Raw genomic sequence first — 25,137 nt, forward strand, 5'->3', positions numbered from 1 at the left:
ACCAGCAGAGACCAAAGAAAAGAATAGGATATCTCTCTCCACAAAGCCCATTCCAGAGTGACAGAAGAAGCATCTGCTCTATGATAATATTGGGGGACCTGAACACACCTTTCAGCATTGGACAGATCATCTAGGCAACAAATCAACAGAATAACCATTACTCTTTCAGAGAGAGAGAAGAAATCTAGGGTTATCTGTGGTGGGAGGGGAGACGGAGAGGGGGATAGGGAGAAAATGGACACGGGGCATCAAGAATAAGTACAATTTGTAGCAATATACATACTAGTAAATTGATTTGATCAACATATGTCAACATTGAATCCCAAAAATATGTATAATCAATTACGATTCAATTAAAAACAAACAAACAAAAAGGAAATACGATTCAGAGAAACTGCTCCTGGTATAGCACAAATAAAATGCTGGGGAAAATATGAAAACCTCTTTTTTGATGAATGCTTAAACTAAAAGAAAAAAGATTATCTAAACTGAAATTGATAGAAAAAGTGAAAAAGCAGAACAGAATATTCAAGATCCATGGGACAATATTATGCAATCTAATATGCATGTAATTGAAGTCCCACTAGAAGGAGAGAGAAATAGGACAGAGGAAATATTTCAAGAGATAATGGTTAACACTGAGTATGTTTTCAAAGAATGTTTAACCATAGGAGAACAGAGAGTGAGTTCAGGACCGACTGAGGCAACCACAGGATAAAAACTGACAAACAGGGTTGGGGGGAAATTAAATAAATGTTAATCTCATCCAGACACACCCAGAATAATGTTGGACTAAATATCTGGGCATTCTATGGCGCAGTCATGTTGACACATAAAATCAACTATCACATTAATATATCCAGAACAAGCAAATCACTAGAGACAGAAACCAAGGGATTAGGGGAGAGAAGAATGGGAAGTTATTGCTTAATGGATACAGTGTTTTTAAAAAGTTAGGAAGTTATTGCTTAATGGATATAGGGAGATTTAAAAAGTTCCAAAACTAGTGAGAGCTGGTGGTTGCACAACATTGTGAATGCACTAAACACTACTTAATTGTGCACTAAATACTATTGAACTGTATACTTTAAAATGGTTGATTGTATGTTCCATGAATTCCATCTCAAAAATAAAAATTATTAAAAAAAAAAAAAAAAGATGGTTGGAGTGTGGTGTTTTAACACCAGGGTCAAGCTGCCAAAATAGAGAGAGAGAGAGGGAAAGATGAAAGTTGAGAATTTTCCAAATTAATTAAAATTTAATTGTCAGGTTTTTTTTTTTTCTTTTTTCTGGTGGGACATAAAATAATCAGTGACTTTCTGGGGGCTGGGGGCAGCTGGCTGGTAAGGGAATCCAAACCCTTGACCTCGGTGTTTTCAGCACCACGCTCCATCCAACCGAGTGAGCTAACCAGCCAGCCATCAATGACATTTTAAGAGTAAATGAAATACACTGGTTTAAAGTGGTCTCAGACAGATAATGCCCATAGGATGAAGCAAATTCAAACTTCTCTAGAGCAACTTAGGCTTCAAAGAACTCCTGGACAAAGCTCAAAAAAATATGAGACTATATTAAAAATATCATGAACCCAACTGAGGAACTAGACATTATGGGCTAGAGTCAGCAGGGGGAATCAATTAATCCATTCAGACTTAAGATATTGGAATTGTCAGCTCAGATACAGTGTATAAAAGAAGCATATTTAACATGTTTAAAAAAATAAAAGGGATTGAAAATGTTAGCAAAGGGCAAGAGACTGTTTTTATATAGTAATAGCAGATTACATAAAGCTGAATATTAAATTACAGTACTTCTGAAGAAATATGCAGAATGCTGCAGAAGGTGAAGAGAGGGAAGGCAAAGAGAAAGAGAGAAATGAAAAATATATGAAAGAGGTTAAGAGTTAGATAATAACAAGTTTTGAAGCCAAGGATAGGAGTAGGGGATGCCAAAGTATCTAGTCTACCGTATTGCCAAAGGGAAGTAAAATTATAATCTTTTATTTTGTTTATTTTAAGACAATTCTTAGTACAGCCACACAAATTATCCCATCAAACTGCCAGTTGTGTTTCATCCAGCTTTTATTGGTACCACTAAATTTTATGAAAAGCCCTTTTTTCTCTCCTCAGGTAAGATTTTTTTCTTTATAACATTCATTTAAAATTCTACTCGTTTCATTTTTTGTTTGTTTGTATTTTGTGGTTCCTACAGGATTATGTTGACAAAGAGAAGGCAATTGCCAAAGCCTTGGAAGACCTCAGAGCGAACTTTTACTGTGAACTCTGCGATAAGCAATATCAGAAACATCAGGAATTTGACAACCATATCAACTCATATGATCATGCACACAAGCAGGTGAGTTAACTTGCTAACAAAGAAAAAGATACATTTTCTATTGTTATTACTATTGAATTTTATGAAGTGTACCCAAAAAAGTTGGTGATTATGGTTTCTTGTGTCTGCCGGTCTTTATCTGAGGTCATCTGACATAACAGTTATTTCCGTGGCAGAAATCCTGACATAGACACCTCCTTCCTCTGCCTGCCACCCCCCACCCCAATTATTTTAAGTATAATGAGGAGTTGTGAGTTTCATAAATCTTGTATAGTGTTTTTGGCTCTGAGTGATTTCTAAATTTTTACTTTATTTGGTAATTCAGCTGAGGATCACTGGGAGTTTTGTTTTCATTTCTCTCCTGTTCTGAATATGTTAGACTTTGAAGAGTTATTCCATACTGTGGTCTTTTCAACGTTTGTATGTAAGAGTTCATGTTTTATTGGCTATTTCCTATCAGTAAGTCATTTTGTTATTTAGTATACCTTGGAGGAAGATAAATCTTGAGAAGGAAAATAAATGAGATGCTATCTTAACTTTAACAAAAAGCTCTGAAGCTGCATGTTGAAGAGCTGAGAAATGAATTATACTTTTTTTGCAGTCTTTTCCCCCCATTGGTTTAGAAAAGAAACTTGTACCCAATTAGTTACTATATCCAGAAGATGGCAATAATTACCGTGGGGGATCTTAGGAGGGGGAAATGAACCTTTAGATCTGTAAGATAGTTCTGGCTTTTTTGTTTGTTTTTTCAGAGGCTGACCAGTACAGGGATTGAAGCCTAGACCTTGGTGTTATCAGCACCATGTTCTACCCAGCTGAGCTAACTGCCCAGCCAGTTCTGGCTTATTAAAGAATTATGAGCCATTTGATCTTGGGTGACTTTATCATAATTTGCTAGGTCTTTTGGAGATGGAGAGATACAGTAGCTGTATTTGTTGTTTATTAAACTTGTAAACTTTCTGAGCATTGCTGGAGTGATATCTCTTAAGCTGGACCTGTTGAACCAAGATTTAACTTTTCCTTCATCTTCTGACCAACTATAAGATTTCAGTGCACAGGTAAAATGCAAGCTTTTTTTTTTTTTTCCTTTGGTAAAAGGCAAGCTTTGACCAAGTTTTACTCTTACTGGCACAGAGAGTTTGTAAGCTGGTTATTATACTGTTTTGCAGCAATCTCTTCCACATTTAACAATACATAACCAATTTAAGATTCTTCTACGGGGCCGGCCCGGTGGCGCACTCGGTAGAGTGCAGCGCTTGGGAGCGCGGCGGCGCTCCCGCCGAGGTTTCGGATCCCATATAGAGACCGGTCCGCTCACTGGTTGAGCGCGGTGCGGGCGCGACACCGAGGGTTGCATCCCGTTGCTGGTCGCGGTGCAGGCGCGACACCGAGGGTTGCATCCCGTTGCTGGTCGCGGTACGGGTGCGACACCGAGGGTTGCGATCCTGTTACCCGTCACAAAAAAAAAAAAAAAAGATTCTTCTACTAATAGAGTTGTATTCAAGGCAGCTTTTCAACTTACTACACACCTTTGGACATTGTTTTAATATATTGTCAGCTCTGCTTGATTCCCAGAAATTTAGAGAGCCTATATATGAACAAAATATATTGGCAGTTACCTTTACTTCTTCAAAGAACCATCTTTCAAGAAAGAAAAATGCAGTAGTGAATACTGCTTCTGCACTTTTCCAGTTTTTCAGTGTATTTATAATTTACGTTATCAGGATATTCTTTTTTTATGGAATTAACAACAAAGACATTTAGATCTAAGTACATACCCACCTTTTTGGGTTCTTAAGAATTTTTTCAATTAAGAAATGTCTGTAACATAGTAAAAGAACCCAGGAGATACTTTAGGCACAAAAGAGACATTTAAAAGGTTACATTTTTAGTTGATAAGTCTTTTGAGTAAAGTTTCAACCAGGAAAAAAACAAGAAAAGTGTAACTCAGACCTTAATAATGTATAGACTCGCATTTTAAGGGAAAACAATTCTATCAAAGCAAAACTGATTACAAATTAAATCTGAACAGTACTGAACTAATAAAATTCACATTGACAACATAAATTTAATGCAAAGTATGATAATATTCTATTAATGTTGCTTTCAGCCTGAGTGTAGCAGAAATTGTTACAGCTTTGGTTCATTCGAGTTTGACATGTTTATTCTCCTGCACACCTTGTATTGACTCAGTTCTCTCATCACTTTTCTCTTTTGCAGTGGTTCTCAACCTAGGGAAGTTTTGTCCCCTAGGGGGCACGTGACAATGTGTGGAGACATTTTTGGTTGTCACAGCCAGGGGAATAGTGCTATTGTCTTATAGTGGGTAGAGGTAGGGGTGCTGCTAAACATCCTACAATGCACGGGAAAGCCCCTCGAAACAAAGAACTACCTGGCCCAAAATGGCAATCAGTAGTGCGCTGAAGTTGAAAAACCCTTTTTTATTAGACCTACTGAAAAACTTCCAAATATATATATGACATTGTGATATTATTTGGCCTTTGTTTAGTACAAACAGATTATTATCATTTTACATCCCCAGTTATGCTGTGAACATTTATAAAGAGCTTGTGTAGATGATACAGAATATTCACTTACTACTCTTTTTTAGATTATCATTGAAATGAAAATACAGAATTAAAGATTTCTCGAAGAGAACTCATGGACTACCTATCCATTGATATAGAATATATCTGTGATCCCTGGTCTGGGAAAAATCTTTAGCTGGTATAATTAATAAATACATGTGAGTTTATTTCTTCACCTTGATCAAAAGCTCATCTTAGGTTTTAAAAAAAAGAACAGATGTAGTATGACTTTGTTTTTCGTTGAGGTGTTCTTTATTTGGTTGAAATGTAGGCTTTTCCACCATTCTTCATAGTGCTGTCTTGATGCAAGTGATAGAATCTCGAAACAGAATGTTATAAATACAGGTTGAGTATTCCTATCTGAAATGCTTGAGACCCAGAAGTATTTTGGATTTTGGATTTTTTTTGGATTTTGGAATATTTGCTTTAAACTTACCAGTTTAGCATCCAAAATCCAAAATGCTTCAGTGAGCATTTCCTTTGAGCATCATGTTGGCTCTCAAAATGTTGCAGATTTTGGAGCTTTTTGGATTTGGGATGTTCTACCTGTATATAAACAAAAAAAGCATAGTACTAAATTTTTTATTATTTAGTTCTTCCTGGCACTTTGAATTTCTGAGGAACCTTTAATTAACCTTGTTACAACACAGCTAAATAACCCCCAACAGGTGGTAGAGCATATTTTTTATTCCTCTTTGATGGACATGAACTTGCCATACAAATGGACCTGCCATTTCCCCAAACTCTTGCTCTGAAATCATAAAGACACCCTGTCTTGTCTTCCAGGAAGGCACACAGGATTATTATGAATCTGAAATAACAGGTAAGTACTTTCAACCCTATATTAGTAATCCCTAGTTTGCATCTTCCATCAAATTTTCACCATTAAAATTTTTTGGAGAAATAATCTATTATGTTAGTGGTAAACCACTAGTAGAGGTAGGATCCTGAATATACCCTTGACTTTATTAAGGACAAATAATCTGTCAAAAAAGAGGTACGTGGTCACCCTTATTCATGGTGATTTCTTTTTTGGGGGTGGGGGGAGTTGATGTGCCTCTCCATATTCACTAGTTTTTCTCAAATTTTCTAAGGTTTTGTGAAGAGTCGTTAATACAAAAATATTAAGACAGCTTAATCTTCAAAAATATTAAAAATGTTGGGCCAGCTTAATCTTCAAAGATGTAAGAGCTAATTAGACATTTTGGCTCTTTTCAGTAGTATAATTTTAGTTTTTATGTGATCAATTTTAATACATTTTGAAATCTCCAAGAGTAGGCCTTTCCATTCCTCAGGAGATAATCCAATCTGTGATTTCTTTTTATCTAAGTTAGTGTTGATGTGCCTATCTGCTCAATAAACATTAGCACTAATCGTCTCCTACCTTTGTTGGCTTACTTAGAAGTTACAGTTAAATTTAAAAATAAAGATGTTCCCATCCCTACCTCCTTGCCTGGCAACTTTAATTATTTTTCATGTTTTTTTAAAAACATGTTTGTTAATGGATATGACAGTGGAAACCATTTTCTTTAGTTTTTCAGTGAGCCTAAAATTTAAACTCAAAGAATATTCTCTTTCCCAGAAGTAAATTTGTAGTAGCACATTAATAGTCAATGCCTAATTTATGTTAAGACTTTTTTTTTTTTTTTTTTTTGCTTGTTTGGTACCTTGTTACCTACTCAAGATTCTCCCAATCTTATCTTCGTCTATTTGTGCCACTAAGGGCCTTTGTAGTACATAAACTGGAAATTACAAATTGTCTCACAGATGTATTTTGTGTGGCCTTCATGGTGTTAGTTTTTCCCCTTTTCAGTTGGTTCCCAATTTTTCAAAATTAGGAGATTTTATGTAATTCAGGCTTTGGCTTGTCTTGAAAAAATGAAATATCTGATGACATTGGGCGTACATTTCAACATAACTAAAGCTTAGTAGTTGCTGTCTTCTTTTTTTGCTGTCCAATTAGCTATGGTTTCCACTTCATCTTTTCTTTTACACCAATCTGTGTGACTCATTATGTGCCAAACCCCTCTTAAATATTTGAGTTTATGACCCAGGCATATACCTTTCTTTCCTCCCCACACAGGTTTTCATGGGTTCTGACTGATCCTGGAAAAGTAGCACATTGAGAAGTTACCTTCTTAGTTAATGTTGGGACCAACTTTCTTGCAGTTTCAATCTGTGGTAGTCTGATCCAGTTAGCAAAATCTGGTACTGTAAAGGAGCTTCAGAAATTCCTTTAACTTGTAGTATCTTGGTCAGAGGAACGAATGCTTTCAGTTTACCTCTTCTTTCTGCTAAAAGAGCCTTAGTATGAAAACCCCTATACTTTTTTCATTTTCTAAAGTCTTATTTAATACCAAGATCTGTTTCAGCTGTGAATAAAAGTAGTCGTTTTCTGAGCTTTAAAGAGATGAACTAAAACAGATGAAGCCTGTAGCAGCCACCAGTGACTTCTCTACTCTGTTGTACAGAATAGAATCTATTTATACATGATTTAGTTAAGCTTGTCTAAACTGTTACAACTGCTGTTTGACAGCATTACTTACCCTTATTTGACTATTTCAGTATCCAGTAACATATATTACCAAGGAACAGAAATTTTAGTGTTTTCTTCATTATTCAAAAATGAAACAGGTTCCGAATTGAAGTATTTTCTGAGAAATTTGTTGATGATGGGAGGAATGATCATTTTTGGACTTTATGAGGACTTCATTGAAGTTTGGAGTGGTCACTTTCCACTCAGTTTCACAATTTACTGTCTGGGTTTTTGCCTCTCAAGATATTTTACAATATTTGATCCTCTGCATGCTTGATACATATGGCATCAGTACAGTTAGCACATCAAAACCAAGTGGACCTCTGCGAAGTCAGTGCAGATTTGGGGTTTTTTTGTTTTTGTTTTTGTTTTTTTTAAAAAGGTGACCAGTAAGGGGATCTTAACCCTTGACTTGGTGTTGTCAGCACCACGCTCTCCCAAGTGAGCTAACCGGCCATCCCTATCTAGGGATCCGAACCTGAGGCCTTGGTGTTATCAGCACCACACTCTCCCAAGTGAGCCACGGGCCGGCCCTCAGTGCAGATTTGAAGAAATGAAGACTGGGTTCCTTTTTCAGCTTTGATATTCAGTGGGGGAAAACCCAGCAGTAAATAAAAAGACAAGGTGAGAGAAGATAATTCTAAGTGCTAAAATAAAAAGAAAATGCTACTTCTAAGAAGTAAAACCACCAAGGTTAGATACCTTTGAAGATTTTCCAGATGTACTCTATATTTTGGGTGTTTACAAAATATTTATCCTTAGAAAACCATAAAGTGTTTATAGGCAAATATTTTTTTATCCAAACTACAGTAGGATACCATTTCACACCCACTAGGAAGGCCAAAATAAAAAAGACAATAACACATGTTGGAGAGAATATGGAGAAATTGGAATCCTCCTACATTGTTAATGAGATAGTAAAATGGTACAGCCCTTCTGGAAGACAGTTTGACACTTCCTTAAAATGTTAAATATATAGTTACCATATGACCAGTATATACCCATGAGAAAAGAAAACATATGTCCATACAAAAATGTGTACAAGAATATTCATAGCAGCATTATTCACAATAACCAAAAAATGGAAACAACCAAAATGTCCATCAACTGATAAATGGATAAAATGTGTTATAGTCATACAGTGGAATATTATTCAGCAATAAAAAGGAATTGTTTACTGGTATACACAAAATGCATGAACCTTGAAAATATGCTAAGTGAATGAAGCCGGTCCAGAAGACCCCATATTGTATGATTTCATTTATATAAAATGTCTACAATAAACAAATGTATACAGACAAAAAGTAGATTAGTGGTTTCCAGGGACTGGGTCGAAAGAGGGAAAAGAGAGTAACTGCTAATGGGCATGGAGTTTCTTTTTGGAGTAATGCAAATGTTCTAAAATTAGTGACAGTGGTTGCACAACTCTAAGAATGTAGTGAAACCCACTAAATTGGGCACTTTAAATGGGCAGATATTAGGGTATATGAACTATATCTCAATAAAGTTATTGTATAAAACTCATTATACAGCTTATATTTTCGTGGTGGTAGTGAAAATATATACTATATATTACATATACATACATGTGTATATATATTCACTTATATATATGTATGTGTGTGTATGGGTGTGAAAATACCTTAAAACAGGCACACCTGGTGCTATTAAAGAATATACCATACTTATAAGGCTTTTTGCTGAATTTCTTTTTTTTAAATATAAATTGTCAATTTATAAAATTAAAAATATAAAAAACCAAAAAAGTTAACTGCAATATGAATCTGAAATCTTAAGACCAACTTTCTGTACTCTGTTACATTAAAATCCAAGAATCCATCTTGCAATTTGAAGGATCTTTTTTTTCTTTCCAGTTTATCAATATACAAATATAGTTGATTTTCGTGTCCCTATACCAATTCCTCTTTTTTCTCCCTTGAATTTCTGAGCATAGCAAAGTATTACATGGTAATTATATGACAAATTAATTTGATGTCCACCTAATGATATTACAAGTCATTGTGCTATAGAGTAATTGGGCATAAATGGTAGGTATTGTTATAAATGACTAATTAGTACTACTCTTACCCAGCTAAAAGATTTTATGCTTTTCTTTTTTTCTCATTTTTTTCACTATCTGTAATCAGCATTAGTGTATTACCAAATGTTTGATTTTCTCTCTTACTGAATAAAATTAATTTTCATTGCTTACTGATCGCCATGTGCTAAAAGAATTTATATCTACTGTCCAGTAATTTAAATTTCCTTGAGCATTCACCTGAAAGCTTCCTTCCCTGGGTAGTTTAATGCTGAGACTTTGTGTATTTACTCCTTGTCTTTTCCCTCACTCACCATGTGGTGATGTCCGGATGGTCTCATTCAGAAGCATCAGACACTGAGGCTTGGATCAGGGTGACCTAGCCAAGCAAAGGCTACGGCATGATTACTTCAGTTTGGGAGGGGAAAGGAGACCCACACTGATGTTATTTATGAGAGGGAGACAAAAAAAACTGTGGGAAGAAGAGGCTGTAGATTTTTAATATGCAGGGATTGTTGACAAAAGAGGAGAAGGAGTGGTTGAGGTTCAAAGAAGGTCAAATTAGGCTTCACCAGAAAAAGAAGTCGAGGTGCAACCACCCCTTCTTTATTTCCCAACAACTCATTTTAAAACTGAAACCAGTTTTGTAAAAGTTTATTGAGCATCTCTTTTTTGCCATAGACAATGGTGTGTGTTTTGCAGGATTACTTGCAAGGGAAGACTAAGCCTCATCTCTGTTCTGGGAGAGTGGGGTTGCCATCTGGTGAGAAAAACCATGAGTAATCTTTTCACCCTAAAGAGACAAAATCAGCTTTTCTCTTCAGAGTTGAGTAAATATAGAATATATGATTTTTAGTGGCAATGGGAAATAACTCTGCTTTAAACTCTGCCTGTTTTCTGATTCCTGAAATTCATTTCACATGGGAACAATAGTTTTTATTCTTTAAATTTAGATAATTTGAAATACTTGAGAAAGATAATAATCAGACTTTTTTTAGTTGACATGTAATAATTGTACATATTTATGGGGTATCAAGTAATATTTCTATAAATGTATATACTGTGTGGTTATCAAATCAGGTTAATTAGCATCTCCATCACCATAAACATTTATCATTTCTTTGTGATGAGAACATTTGAACTCCTCTATTTTAGCCATTAGAAAATATACAATAAATTGTTAATTATAGACTCCTAGTACTATTATCAAATACTAGAACTTATTCTTTCTATCTAGATGTAATAATCAGACTTATTTTCAGTAATGTATACTCAATCAAATATGAACTCCTAGTGTCAAATTTTGTTTTGATGGGACTAGCCAGTTAGCTCAGTTGGTTAGAGTACAGTGTTATAACACCAAGGTCAAGGATTTATTTGGATCCCCATAGTGGCCAGCCACCAAAAAAAAATTTTTTTTTATTTGTTTTGATAGAAGAGAAAAGGGTAGCACCAAAAGATAACAAAAAAAGATTTTATTAGACTCAGATTCTTACCATCTTTTGTTGTTAGGGAAAACTATGTGTAGAAATAGTTTTGTCTCATTCATTCCCACTCAAACATTATTTAGCAGGAAGAGCGTTGCTCCTCACTGTTGACAAAGCAATAACTGTCTTGTAATTTCTAACCACTGTAGAAAGAACCCATATTTTCTTTTTTTTTTTTTTTTTTTTTCCTTTTTGAGACCGGCCGCACCGCGCTCAGCTAGTGAGCGCTGTGAGCGCACCAGTCATCCCTATATAGGATCCAAACCCGTGGCGGGAGCGATACTGCGCTCCCAGCGCTGCACTCTCCCAAGTGCGCCACGGGCTCGGCCCAAGAACCCATATTTTCTGAGGGCCATTTTAAGGATGATCTTCTATAAAGCCTGATTGCCAGTTTCTGTGTTTTAGTAGACACTGTGAAGCAGAATACTTCTGCTCACGAAGTCTACATTTATTTATTTATTTAAATTGATTTATTTTTTAATTGACACATATTGATTGTACATATTTATGAAGTACAGAGTTACATTTTAATACTTGTTACAGAGAAGTAGGTGGCTGCTGGATAATCCTTTTCTGCATATTTATTACCTACATTAAGATTTACCAGATTCTTATTTCCCTGGCTTAATTTAATTTGTTCAGAGTTAACAGTGTAGGAGTTTGTGTCCAGAGTGATAACACTTTCCTGCCAACCTAATGCTGCTTACGCTGTTTTAAGAATTACAGTGTCGTTTGCATTTGAAGTGCTCTTTGACCCAAAGAGTTAATGTGGATGGATATTTCAAGTATTGGATCATTCTTAAAGATCTTTCCTCTCTTCTGGTCTTTTGGGGAAGTTTAATGGAAATCCCACCCATCATGTGATTGAGGATCATTAGAAAATGTTCCTTTCATTCTGTACTATGCCATAATTGTATACTTTTTAAGAAAAATACTATTGATTTTTCAGGAAAATAGGATCTTCAAATCCTTTCATTTACACAGGGTTCAGTCTCTTCCTTGAATCGAAATATTTTCCAAGTAAAAATGTGTTATATGGCTTAAATTTTAATAAGCTATGTAGTTCAATAAAATAAGCTATTAGCAACTCTTCAGAAAGCATACCTTATAATTTTCAGAGTAAAGGTTATAATCATAGGTTTTGAGCCAGTAAGTGATTAATTATATTCATTCAAATTAGTCTGTGTCCCAGTTTGGAGTCTAACTTGAATTTTTGTGTACGGTATGGAATTTGCTCAGCCTTTTACAAGAGTGTTTGGATTGATGACACATTTGCAATTTTTGGTATTGCTCTATCTCTTCTCAAGTAGGCAGGCATGTTGCTCCTCTATTCCCACCTGAAGAAGTTATCTAAAGTTGTGTTCCTGCTTAGAATTTAAGAGGAAAGTTCAAGTACAATAACAGAGAGAATTTCATATCGGCATTCAGTGGCAAATGAGCCAGGCCTGGTAACCTTTTGAAATAAAATGGGCAGTTTTGGAAAATCTGACTCTGCTTAGGGCCTTGTACCTTTAATAAAAATTACTATTTAGATAGGAAATGGGGAAGAATTACTATTTAGATAGGAAATTGGGAAGTTTCTGGTCAGTATCTTTCTTGCCATTTGGCCCAGTTCTGTCCAGAAATGAGTTTATAATTTTAGGCCTTTTGTTTCTCTAAATAATGAGATGACTGTATTATCTGAGAGTGATAGCTAGGAAGATCATTTTATATAACTTGAATACGTCCCTAGTGAAGATATGAGAATATTTCATAACAACATTTCCTACAAATGGTAGAAAAATTTACCTGGGGAAGAATCAAGGAATTAATGTTTTTTTTCTTTTTTTTTTTCTTTTAAAGATGACCGGTAAGGGGATCTTAACCCTTGACTTGGTGTTGTCAGCACCATGCTCATCCAGTGAGCAAACCGGCCATCCCTATATGGGATCCGAACCCGTGGCCTTGGTGTTATCTGCACCGCACTCTACCGAGTGAGCCACAGGCCGGCCCAAGGAATTAATGTGTAAACCAAATTATTCACCGGACCTTTAACTGAAGCCTTCTATAGACAGTACTGCTCCATGCACTTCAGGGTTAATTATAAAGATAAGCCATAGTCCCTGCCCACACAAAATGGAGGCAGTATTGAACAATTGTAAATTATTAAATGCTTTACATATATTTTGATATTTAATCTTATAAATCTATTGATAGATAGCCCTGTTTTTCTAATGAGAGAACTGGAGCTCAGAGAAGTTAAATCACTTGGCTAGTAATTAATGGATTTGAACCCAGGTCTTTCTGACTGTGAAGTTTCACATATACCGCCCTTTCTGAAAGACAGAAATAACTTAGTCAAGAGCAAAATATAGTGTTTGCTAGATGAGTGCTATGACAAACTGCTGTGACCATTCAGAAAGAATAATCCTATCTTCTTATGGGGGATTAGTAGAGACTTTGTGAGGGGAATTTAGTTTGACCTTGAATAGGAAGGAGAGACTTGGAGTTCGGCATCCATTCTAGGTACAGGAAAATGTAAACCATAAAACCCCTATTTTGGGCTGGCCAGTTAGCTCAGTTGATTAGAGTGTGGTGCTGATAACACCAACGTCCAGGATTTGATCCCTGTACCGGCCAGCTACCACCATAAAACCCCTATTTTGGGCTGGCCAGTTAGCTCAGTTGATTAGAGTGTGGTGCTGATAAAACCAACGTCCAGGATTTGATCCCTGTACCGGCCAGCTACCAAAAAAAAAAAAAGTTTTGCCATTTCTATCAACCGAACGTCCTCATCTAAGGGAGGCCTCAAATATACATATTGGGTTTGGGAGGGTTTGCTGAGCCCTCTTTTCAAGTTTGGGATTAGAAATCTGGGGTTCCCAATTCTACTTTCAAGACTATAAAATTTGTAAGGTGATTTGAGAGTGTTTGTACACCTTAGAGTACCAGGATAGGTTTACCCAGAAGGGGCCTGCAATTCAGATTTGTTTTATTGACCTCATCCCATTTTCTCCCATGTCTACCTCCAACTGTATACCTGTGTTAGGAGTCTGAGGTAGGATGATGTGACATGGTCTTATTCCTTACCAAGTGGCTGCTGAATGACAGGAAAACCTAATCTCTGTCTGACTCAGCCTGGAGACTCCAGAATTTGATAAAATGATTGCTCTTTTGGACAATGCCCTGTAATTTGAGAAATGCCTCCTAAAAGTGATGAAATATTTTTAAGAGGGGAGGAAATGACTGGGCATGGGGAGACTTTCCAGGCTTATGAGGTGGCTAGAGAGAAGATGGCAGATATGAAAAAAACATATGTTATGTTTAAATCTGGGCTAGAGAGACTGTTAAGTTTTTGTGGAAGAAGAAAATAGGTTTGTGGCCCAAAGTAATGGTATAATAGGCCTGATGGGTCCTTTCTCTCTGCACCATTCCTCTTAGAAGGAGGAAATTGCAATTCATATTTACTCAAAATATGTTAATCTCTCTCCTAAAGGGGTTTTATAAAAATCTTAATTGTGGGCAAGCAGTCTCAGTATCAGTTCTGTCAGCTGTTGGTTACTTGAATTTTCCCAAAATAAAGGTGAATGAAAATAAGACTAACTGCTCTTAAGCAGCAATCATCTTTTCTAAAGTTCTATAACCATTTTTCTGGAAATACAGATAGTTCCATTTATCTTGGTGGTATTACTGTGTCAGTCTGTGTGTATGTACACATATATGTGTTGTACAGGTACTTCCTTTCTCCCCAGTCCTTTTAGAGTTAATGGCTTTGTCCCTGATCAGTATTATAGTTTGCAGATTCACTAAGAGAGCTTGTGTAGTAATGGTTGCTTTATTTATTTATTTACTTCTCTTCCACTCTTGTTTTATTTTTTACTTTTTTTTCTTTGTGATGTGACATTTTCAGCTGATGTATTGAAAGCAAATCCTTCTAATTTGGGAGCCCAGATCACAAGAGTGAGTTTTTCTACTAGTGTCTTTAGCTGTATATCTTTTTGTGTGTGTCTTTCTACCCTTCCCCCCTCCCAATTCAAAAAGATTGAAAACACATTTCATAAGTATTAGGTAAGCAAGTTCCTCTGTCTGTTGAACATCATTCCTTTCTACAAAGCAATGTCCACTTTATATTGGGTTAAATTCCTTTTCCCAATGCTGTTGTAAAAGTATAGGCTAATGTATATGTTTTGTTCATTTGTTTTTTATATTATCTAGTGTGTTGAAAATAATTTTAGTTCTGTCTTCATTGCAGATAGATATGTCTGGACTTTGTCACCAGTGTGACGTGGCATGTTATTTTTCGGTTGTTGTTGTTTCTTTTCTTTTAAGGAAAATTATACAGTAGCTGCTGAGAATAAAAGACCCATTTTGGTATCTAGATTTTAAGTAGTAAAATTGTTGACTTATCTTTATTCTCCCTCCTCATCCCCTGGATATTCCTCTCAGGGTCATGAAAGAATGAAAAGCTGCACATATTACTCTCTAATTTCAGCAGATTGACCAGATGAAAGTGGTCATACTGGTGAGCTCTGACCATGCTAGCATTGGAAGACCTCTCTTGGGTTTGTTTAATAGTTACAGGAAACCTCTGTTCATGCTGAAAAGAAATAACACCTTTTTATTGTGAAATAAGAGTATGCTTTCTGTTTATTAGTTCTCAAATAATTTCCCATGTAAGCTGTACATTGCTTTTAAGATCTTACACCTGGGCAATTTTCTGTACTAGCCTAACCCCTTTCTGTTCTCTTTGGCCTGTGTTATTACAATTTATCTCATGTTCTGTTTGTCTAGTTTTGCATCCTGGAAGAGCAGGTGATTAAATAGTCCCTTTTCTTTCCTCCCAGTGTTCTAAATTTGTTTGTTGCTTCTGAAATCATTTTGTTTTGCCCAATAAAGCAAGTGATATGCTGTCCTAATTAGGAATGCAGATCCTTCTGGTGTTATACCCAAACTAATCAGCCATTGTGTTTTTAGTTACCATAAGAGAGTATAATAATGTATTCTACACTAGTACCATAACCATTGACTGAGAGTAAATATTCAAAAGTCTTTGTTTTCAGATCCCCAAGTCACTCTAAATCACCTATCCTCTGTTCATTTCTTTCTGTTACCCTAGAGATTAAAAGATCTCAAGCAGAGAGAGTTTGCTCGAAATGTCTCTTCAAGATCCCGCAAGGATGAGAAGAAACAGGAAAAAGCCCTCCGGCGGCTCCATGAGTTGGCAGAGCAAAGAAAACAAGCTGAATGGTGAGGATATCTTTTCTCAAAAGGTTCTACAGAGAATTATAATCCATAAGACTTAACGATTATAATTTAAGATTTAAATTAAGATTTAAGAATTATAAGCATTAAGATTTTTAATATATCCTTCTTTCAAACTAAAAGCTTATCTGTACTTGGAGTATAATATACTGATTAAGTGTGTGCACTTTTGAGGCCATATCCTACTTGCTATTCGTGTGACTTAATCAAGTTATATCTAAGCTCTCTATGCCTCAGTTTCCTTATCTGTAAGATGAGGATAATAGCAGTTTGCTTATTTAGAGAGAGCCTAGCACATTGAAGATGCTCAATAAATCAGTAAATGATGCCATTATTACTATTATTGCTGTTCTTCAACATTCCTCTTATGTAGAAAAGCACAGTATTCTGTTTTACAGCTAAGAAGTACTGGAGCACAGATTCCAAGTGTTGTAACAGCCTATTAAAAACTATAGAATTAGTACTAAATACTCTAAAACCTATGGAATTCCATCCGTTTATTTTTCTGCAGGTTTCCTGGCTTCTTGAGTGTTTCTTTTTAATGTTCCTTCATGGTTCTTGCTGATAATTTTTTGGTTGGTATTTAGCCTTGGGTAGAATTTAAAACTTAGGTCACCTTGTTTGTTTTTAATGGCTGTCCAGGACCAAAGGAAAGAACTGGTTACAGTAGAAAGAGCACTATTATTGTGGCTTTTAAAATTTTTCAGCCAAGTTGGCATCAGAGTTCCCAAGTTCCTAGACTGACTAGCTTTATTTTGTCTCTGGATCCTTTTAAATTTATTTACTTGTGTTTTGGAGGAAGATGGAAGGAAGAGAGCACATCTAGTGTAAGTTTTCAAACAATTAACCTATGAGCTCCATTGTTGAGTTAAACTGGCTATAAATTGGTTCTGATTCCTTCTTTGGGAGCTCTGTGTGGTAATCATTCTCCTTGACATGTTGCAAGGGCACCTCCTTAAAATATGTATATCAGGCCACTTTCTAGTTAGGATGTATTTTAATACATGTTTTTCTTCAGAGGTGACTTTTAGTTTTCAGTTTTATAAGTGAGCAGTTAAAAGATGACTGAATAATCTCAGGAGAATAAAGGAATTTTAATCTATCATCAGGTATTTTACTGTCCTAGGAATAATTTATGACCTCATAGTAAGTATTATTGAAGTAACATGGCAAAGACTAAGCAAAAGATCAGAATGAATCCCCTTTTTATTCAGTTTGAGGTTTTTTGGGTTTTTTTGCTGTGGGGTAGGTTTCATAACACAGTGTTAAGTATCTCTTGCTATTCAAATCTAATGGGTTCCCATCTTCCAATAACAACAGTTCAGATAGCAAAAGATATCACATTATCTGAATATATTTGGCTCCTGAGTTGAGGACAGTAGTAGCTAGAGTTCAAATAACAAGGACTTCATTCATATAGATATCTAATTCTGTTCAGTCCTTGAGTCTGGAATTCCAGAGATACATACTGTAAAAATTTCAGGCAAGGTAAATGGTTTAAAACACTAGCATTGAGGATCCTCGGTGTTCCTTTTGTCAAAGCTGAAAGAGTTACTTGGTAGCGTTATGATCATTATAGTGAATGCCTGGAAAGTATCACAAAACCAAAGCAAATGCTTGGGTGTGGTGCCCAGGAGATAGGCACAGACCTTTTAGTTTCTAAAACAGACACACCACAGACTGCCATAGAGTAGCACAGTGGAGGTTTCTAACTATGTTTAACTCAGAATGTGCATATTTTTTAAAAATGAAATTTGAAAGTAGGGGAAATTAGATTTTTTTTTCTTTCTCTGAATTAAATACAACTTCTGTGAACAGATGTACAGCCATATGTTTGATAGCATACTGATGGGTACAGTGATACAATAAGAAATGAGATCAGGAATAGGTTAGGGTAGACTATCAGATAGTAATTATGGGCTATTTGAGTTGTGAGATAAGCCTTATTTTATGTATTTTAGACAGCTTAAGAAGAAACAGCAGTAACTGGCTGGCCCTAGGAATTTGGCCTGGTAGGTTAATGGAATGAGACTTTGCCTAACCTCCACTGAGAAAGTTCCATTCGTTAGCATAGGGTTAACCCTAGTTAGACCTGCCTGTGATGAATGATAGAACATAAGAGGTGAATATTTTATAAGATGTACTTCTAAATCTTTTTGTTTGTGTTTCATTTTTCTAAACCATTGTGTAGTGCACCTGGAAGTGGTCCCATGTTCAGACCAACTACAGTGGCTGTAGATGAAGAAGGTGGAGATGAGGATAAGGATGAATCAGCTGCAAACAGTGGCACAACTGCCACTGTCACTTGTGGTCTGGGGTCTGAATTCTCCACAGATAAAGGAGGCCCTTTTACTGCGGTACAAATCACTAATACCGCTGGACTAGTACAGGGACCTGGGTTAGCCTCCCAAGGCATCAGCTTTGGCATTAAGAATAATCTGGGGACCCCACTGCAAAAATTGGGAGTGTCATTTTCCTTTGCCAAGAAGGCTCCTGTCAAACTCGAATCAATAGCATCAGTTTTCAAGGACCATGCAGAGGAAGGGACCTCTGAAGAGGGAACAAAACCTGATGAGAAGGGTTCTGACCAAGGACTACAGAAAGTAGGAGACTCTGATGGTAGCAGTAATCTTGATGGTAAAAAAGAAGATGAAGACCCTCAGGATGGAGGGTCCCTTGCCTCAACGTTATCCAAGTTAAAAAGGATGAAGCGAGAAGAAGGAGCTGGAGCTACAGAGCCAGAGTATTACCACTACATCCCCCCAGCACATTGCAAAGTAAAACCTAATTTTCCCTTCCTACTCTTTATGAGAGCCAGTGAACAAATGGAAGGTGATAATAGTACACACACAAAGAATGCCCTAGAGAGCAAAAAAAGTAGTTCTCCCAAGCCTAAAGGCTGCGTCAAGATGGCAGCAAGCCAAGGAGCAGAAAAGACAGTTAGTGAAGTTTCTGAGCAGCAGAAGGAAACGAGTGTGGCAGAACCCTCAGAGCCTGGAAGCAAAGTTGAGACAAAGAAAGCCTCAGGAGAGGATGTAAGTGATCAGAGCTTAGAGATTCAGAGTCAGAATGCTTCAGAGATCCAAATGTGTGACTCTAACCCTTCTAAAGAAACCTCTCAGGCCACCCCAGCAGGGAAAGAAAGTCAGGAGGGATCCAAACGTCCTACTGGTCCCTTCTTCTCTGTTTTGAGCAAAGATGAAAGTACTGCCCTCCAGTGGCCATCAGAACTATTGATTTTCACAAAAGCAGAACCCTCCATTTCATACAGTTGTAACCCTTTATACTTTGACTTTAAACTTTCAAGGAACAAAGATGCTAGAGCTAAAGGGACAGAAAAACCAAAGGATCTAGGAAGCTTGTCAAAGGATCATCTCCAAGGCCTTGATCCTGGTGAACCAAATAAAAGCAAGGAAGGGGGAGAGAATGTAGTACATTCCTTAGGAAGCAGAATGGATGCACCTGCTTCAGGGTCTGCCTGTAGCAGCCTGCACAAGCAGGAGCCTGGGGGGAGCCATGGGTCAGAGACAGAAGAGACAGGGAGAAGCCTTCCTAGCAAGAAAGAACGATCTGGGAAATCACACCGACACAAAAAGAAAAAGAAGCATAAAAAATCCAGCAAACACAAACGGAAACATAAGGTCGATACAGAAGAGAAAAGCTCTAAGGCAGAGTCTGGGGAGAAATCTAAGAAGCGCAAAAAACGAAAACGAAAGAAGAATAAGTCATCAGCCCCGGCAGATTCTGAACGAGGACCTAAACCAGAACCCCCTGGGAGCGGCAGCCCTGCACCACCAAGAAGAAGGCGGCGAACTCAAGATGACTCCCAGCGGAGATCCCTCCCTGCTGAAGAAGGGAGTAGTGGCAAGAAGGATGAAGGTGGGGGGGCTAGTAGCTCCCAAGATCATGGTGGGAAGAAACACAAAGGTGATCCTCCAACTTCATCCTGCCAGCGAAGAGCTGGTACCAAACGGAGCAGCCGGTCTAGCCATCGGAGCCAACCCAGTAGTGGAGGTGAGGATAGTGATGATGCTTCATCACACCAGCTACACCAGAAGTCTCCATCCCAATACAGTGAGGAGGAGGAAGAGGAAGACTCAGGCAGTGAGCATTCCCATAGCCGCTCACGGTCTGGCCGACGCCATTCCTCACACCGTTCCTCCCGGCGTTCTTACTCAAGTAGCTCAGATGCTTCTTCAGACCAGAGCTGCTATAGTAGACAGCGCAGTTACTCTGATGATAGCTATAGTGACTATAGTGAACGATCACGAAGACACTCTAAGCGCTCCCATGACTCAGATGACTCAGACTATGCCAGTTCCAAGCACCGGTCCAAGCGGCACAAATATTCATCTTCTGATGATGATTACAGCCTCAGTTGCAGCCAGTCCCGAAGCCGATCTCGGAGTCATACCAGGGAGCGCTCAAGATCCCGGGGCCGCAGCCGCAGCAGCAGTTGTAGTCGCAGTCGGAGTAAGCGGAGAAGCCGCAGCACCACAGCCCACAGCTGGCAGCGGAGCAGGAGCTATAGCCGGGATCGCAGCCGCAGCACCAGAAGCCCTTCCCAGAGATCAGGCTCTAGGAAGGGATCATGGGGTCATGAGAGCCCTGAGGAGAGGCGTTCTGGGCGTCGGGACTTCATTCGCTCTAAGATCTACCGCTCTCAGTCCCCCCATTATTTCCGATCAGGCCGGGGAGAAGGTCCTGGGAAGAAAGATGATGGCAGAGGAGATGACAATAAAGGAACAGGCCCACCCTCCCAGAACAGCAACATTGGCACAGGAAAGGGGTCAGAAAGTGACTTCAGCCCTGAAGACAAGAACTCTGTCACCGCCAAACTGCTACTGGAGAAAATCCAGTCAAGGAAAGTGGAGAGGAAATCCAGTGTGAGCGAGGAGGTGCTGGCCACCCCTAATAAAGCTGGGCTGAAGCTCAAGGACCCCCCACAAGGTTACTTTGGACCCAAGCTCCCTCCTTCTCTTGGCAATAAGCCTGTCCTTCCACTGATAGGGAAGCTCCCAGCTACACGAAAGCCCAGCAACAAGAAATGTGAAGAATCCGGCTTGGAAAGAGGGGAAGAGCAAGAACAGTCAGAGACAGAAGAGGGGCTCCCAGGGAGTAGTGAGGCCCCATTCGGGCATCAGTTTCCCTCAGAAGAAACAGCTGGCCCCTTACCAGACCCACCCCCTGAAGAGCCAAAGTCTGAAGAAGCTACTGCTGATCACCCTGTGGCTCTACTAGGCACCCCAGCACACTCTGACTGCTACCCTGGGGACCCAGCCATTTCCCATAGCTACCTCCCTGACCCCAGTGATGGAGACACCCTAGAGTCCCTGGATAGCAGCAGTCAACCAGGCCCTGTGGAATCCAGCTTGCTGCCTATAGCACCAGACCTTGAGCACTTCCCTAGTTATGCACCTCCCAGTGGGGAACCTAGTATTGAATCAACAGACGGGGCTGAGGATGCTTCGCTGGCCCCCTTGGAGAGTCAGCCCATCACATTCACCCCTGAGGAGATGGAGAAGTACAGCAAGCTCCAGCAGGCTGCTCAGCAACACATCCAGCAGCAGCTTCTGGCCAAGCAAGTAAAGGCCTTTCCAGCCTCAGCTGCCCTGGCCCCAGCTACACCAGCCCTGCAGCCCATCCACATCCAGCAGCCAGCTACAGCCTCTGCCACCTCCATCACAACTGTTCAGCATGCCATCCTACAACATCATGCTGCAGCAGCTGCTGCCGCCATTGGCATTCACCCCCACCCTCATCCCCAGCCACTTGCCCAAGTGCATCATATTCCCCAGCCCCATCTGACCCCCATTTCTTTGTCCCACCTCACTCACTCAATTATCCCTGGCCACCCCGCCACCTTTCTCGCTAGCCATCCCATCCACATCATTCCCGCCTCAGCCATTCATCCTGGGCCCTTCACCTTCCACCCTGTCCCACATGCTGCCCTCTACCCTACCCTCCTTGCCCCACGGCCTGCTGCAGCAGCTGCCACTGCCCTCCACCTTCACCCACTACTTCATCCCATCTTCTCAGGTCAGGACCTGCAGCACCCCCCCAGCCATGGCACATGAGTTAGGGGATGGGAACCTAGGTAGGACCAGGGAAGGTGGCCCATAAATCTTCCCTTTGGGGTGTTGAGCCATTAATGCCAGTAAGTAGAAGATGGGATGGACAGTGTCTGACAGCCAAAGAATCGAGTTTTGGCTTGCAGGGATGGGTTTAGATTTGAGGTTTGCTTTGGGTTTACTATCAGGGACTTTTTTTTTTTCCCTTTCCTCCTTTCTATCTGTTCCTCCCTCTCCTGTGTTTCTAAGCTAGGGAACACCAGTAAGTGCTATATACCCCTTTGCAGCAACATCTCCAAACTGTCAAGTTTAGATAGTCCCCTCCTCCTCTACTTTTTATTCTCTGCTCTTCCCTTCTGTAGATTTTAAAACATTTTCTCCCTCTCTGGTTGGTGGGTTGTCACCAAAGCCCTTGCTGTGGGCACATCTGTTCCTTCCTTCTCAGTGCCACAAAGAAGGCCAAGCTGTTTCTCCAGCGGTGAAAGCACCACTTTTGGGCATTGTCTTTGACCATCCCTTGGTAACCTTATGATATCCCAGGTGAGGTGGAAAGGGAGTCTGATCTGGAACCAGATGCAACTCAGGCTGCAGTTCAATCCACTTTCCACAGAAACAGAGACACATATTTGGCACTGTTGTCCTCATGTCCCTCATCCCAGAAGAGGCATCTGCATATCCCAGAAAAGAAGATTCTATCATGAATAGAAACTGCGGAACATAGAGTCACCCATGTGCTTCCCCAGAGAGGAGCTCATGTGTCTGAAGGGTATATTTTCTTCTGTCATGTTGATGTTTCCCTCTTAATTTATAGGATTTTTTAATGTAAAAAATTGCACTGAACTCTATAAACATAAATGCTGCTTTTTGTAGCTCATATAAAAAAGGTTCCATATTTGTAGTATACTGCAATAATATTTTTTACATCCAGCTCTTTAAGTGATCCTTGTTCTGGTGGCTTTGTGTAAATATGTTTGCCCTAGTTGAATTAAGAAACTTTAAAGGTTATAAAATGAAAACAAAAAAAATAAACTTTGTTTTCTGCTAGATGCAAAAATGAGTAAGCATGTATATTTTATCAAGCTCATGTATTTTTTGAAGTTATGAACTATAAAAATGTTAAAACATTTTTTGCTGGGACAAAATGTTAAGTAATTTGCATTAAATGGTACCCCAGCACTGGGATTTTTGAGCTAATGGGCAGCAGACAGCTGGGGGTGTCAGTTTTGACAGTCTCGCTCACGTGCTTTGTTGTTTTATACAGAGAAACAGGTGGATCCCACAGAGGAGAAAGGGGAAATTCAACAGCTTTATTCTCTGGAAGCAGTGAGATGCAGTGATTGGGGGTATTCCTGGGTTTCCCTGGATACCTTGTTCCAGTCAATTTGCCTTCCTAGTACTTTGCCCCTCTGACAGTTTTTTTTAATGTGCCTTTTGGGTTGGCTAGAAACTGAAGTAAAAGTAGACTGGAGGATGATAGAGTTGGGACAGTTTTTTCTCGTTTTGTTGGGAGGTGAGCACATTTATAGATACTTCAAATTATTTTGCTTCATAGTTTCCATGCCTTCTGTCCAGCTCAGTTTAAGCAGTGAAGTTTCCTTTTTTTCTTTCTCCTATGACACTGATCAGAGGAATTACCACCTCAACCCCTCTTCCTCTCTTCTTGCCTTTCACCCAGGCTCTCAGCCCTAATTAACACACTGACCCAAAGGTGCTTGTATTGCGGGTCCCATCTCCATTGGTGTAGTTAGTTAGCAGTTACCTCTTTGGCATTTCCCTACCTATTCCTATGGCTAGAATTGGTTGGGTGGTCACCTGACAGGAAAAGCAAACTATAGTTACCTGGGCCAAGGCTCTGTTCCTGCCTTCTCAAGTTCTCAAAAGAGAAACCTTTTGAGTTTATGAGAAGCAAGTGCTGGGCAAACAAGGCTCTAGACTGAGCCCCCCTCCTACCTGTTCAGTGCTCCTCGTCTAATTCAGAAGCATTACTTATTGGATAAACTAGCACTGGAAAAATGAAATATCTGAAGTGAACTCATTTTTCTTTGCTTTCAGCCCATGTAAATACTTAAATAATACAGTATTAACATTTTTGTGCTGCTTCCCATTAGTTTGTAGATTGAGCCATACTCTGGCCACCTCTCTGCCTTCCTGGGGGCAGTTTTCTTTAACTTCCAGAATAGTAATTTTAAAACAACAACAAAAAAAAGGAAAACAAAATAACCTATCCTTGCTTACAGGCATAACAGATTGTATTTAACTTTATCACATATGATAGAGATATATATGCTGTAAAATGAGGGAAAGGAACTTTCTAATAAACCAATGATTTGTGGAAACTTAACAGAGTCTGTCTTGATTGCTGCCCCATCCACTCAAGTTGGGAAGGGTTGGAGTTTTGGGTTACAAATAACATCTTGTTTGAAGTTATCAAGGAATAGATTCTTGTGAGCCAGTTTGAGATGTTGGGAATTGTGCTTCTGAAAGCTCAGGCTGCCCAAGGAAGGGGAAAGATTATGGCTGTGGGAGGAAGTAATGGTAAAATTTCTCTCAGTCTGGGCCGGCCCGAGGCTCACTTGGGAGAGTGTGGTGCTGATAACACCAAGGCCACGGGTTCAGATCCCTATATAGGAATGGCCCATTAGCTCACTTGGGAGAGCGTGGTGCTGACAACACCAAGACAAGGGTTGGGATCCCCTTACCAGTCATCTTTTAAAAAAATTTTTTTTTCTCTCAGTCTTAGGTAGATGTCTTGGAATGTGGAATGTGCACCTCCTTTCCACTCCTTTCCCTCAAGAATTTTCTTGTATTCTCTTTTCTTAAATTTTAGATGTATAATCTGCGT

General features: G+C 38.9%; 1 protein-coding gene across 1 annotated transcript in view; it reads left to right on the forward strand.

Moving 5' to 3' along the window:
* GPATCH8 (G patch domain containing 8) overlaps positions 1–24,636 on the forward strand; it is a 49,799-nt gene extending 25,163 nt beyond the window's left edge. The window contains exons 3-5 of the mRNA XM_008590831.1: positions 2,212–2,355; positions 16,079–16,209; positions 18,416–24,636. Of these exons, the coding sequence (XP_008589053.1) occupies positions 2,212–2,355; positions 16,079–16,209; positions 18,416–22,301 (4,161 nt within the window). The 3' untranslated portion in view covers positions 22,302–24,636. The remainder of the gene's footprint in view (positions 1–2,211; positions 2,356–16,078; positions 16,210–18,415) is intronic.
* The last annotated feature ends 501 nt before the right edge of the window (positions 24,637–25,137 follow it).

This window comes from Galeopterus variegatus, unplaced genomic scaffold (genome assembly GCF_000696425.1).
Source record: "Galeopterus variegatus unplaced genomic scaffold, G_variegatus-3.0.2 Scaffold6403, whole genome shotgun sequence".
Taxonomy (NCBI): domain Eukaryota; kingdom Metazoa; phylum Chordata; class Mammalia; order Dermoptera; family Cynocephalidae; genus Galeopterus; species Galeopterus variegatus.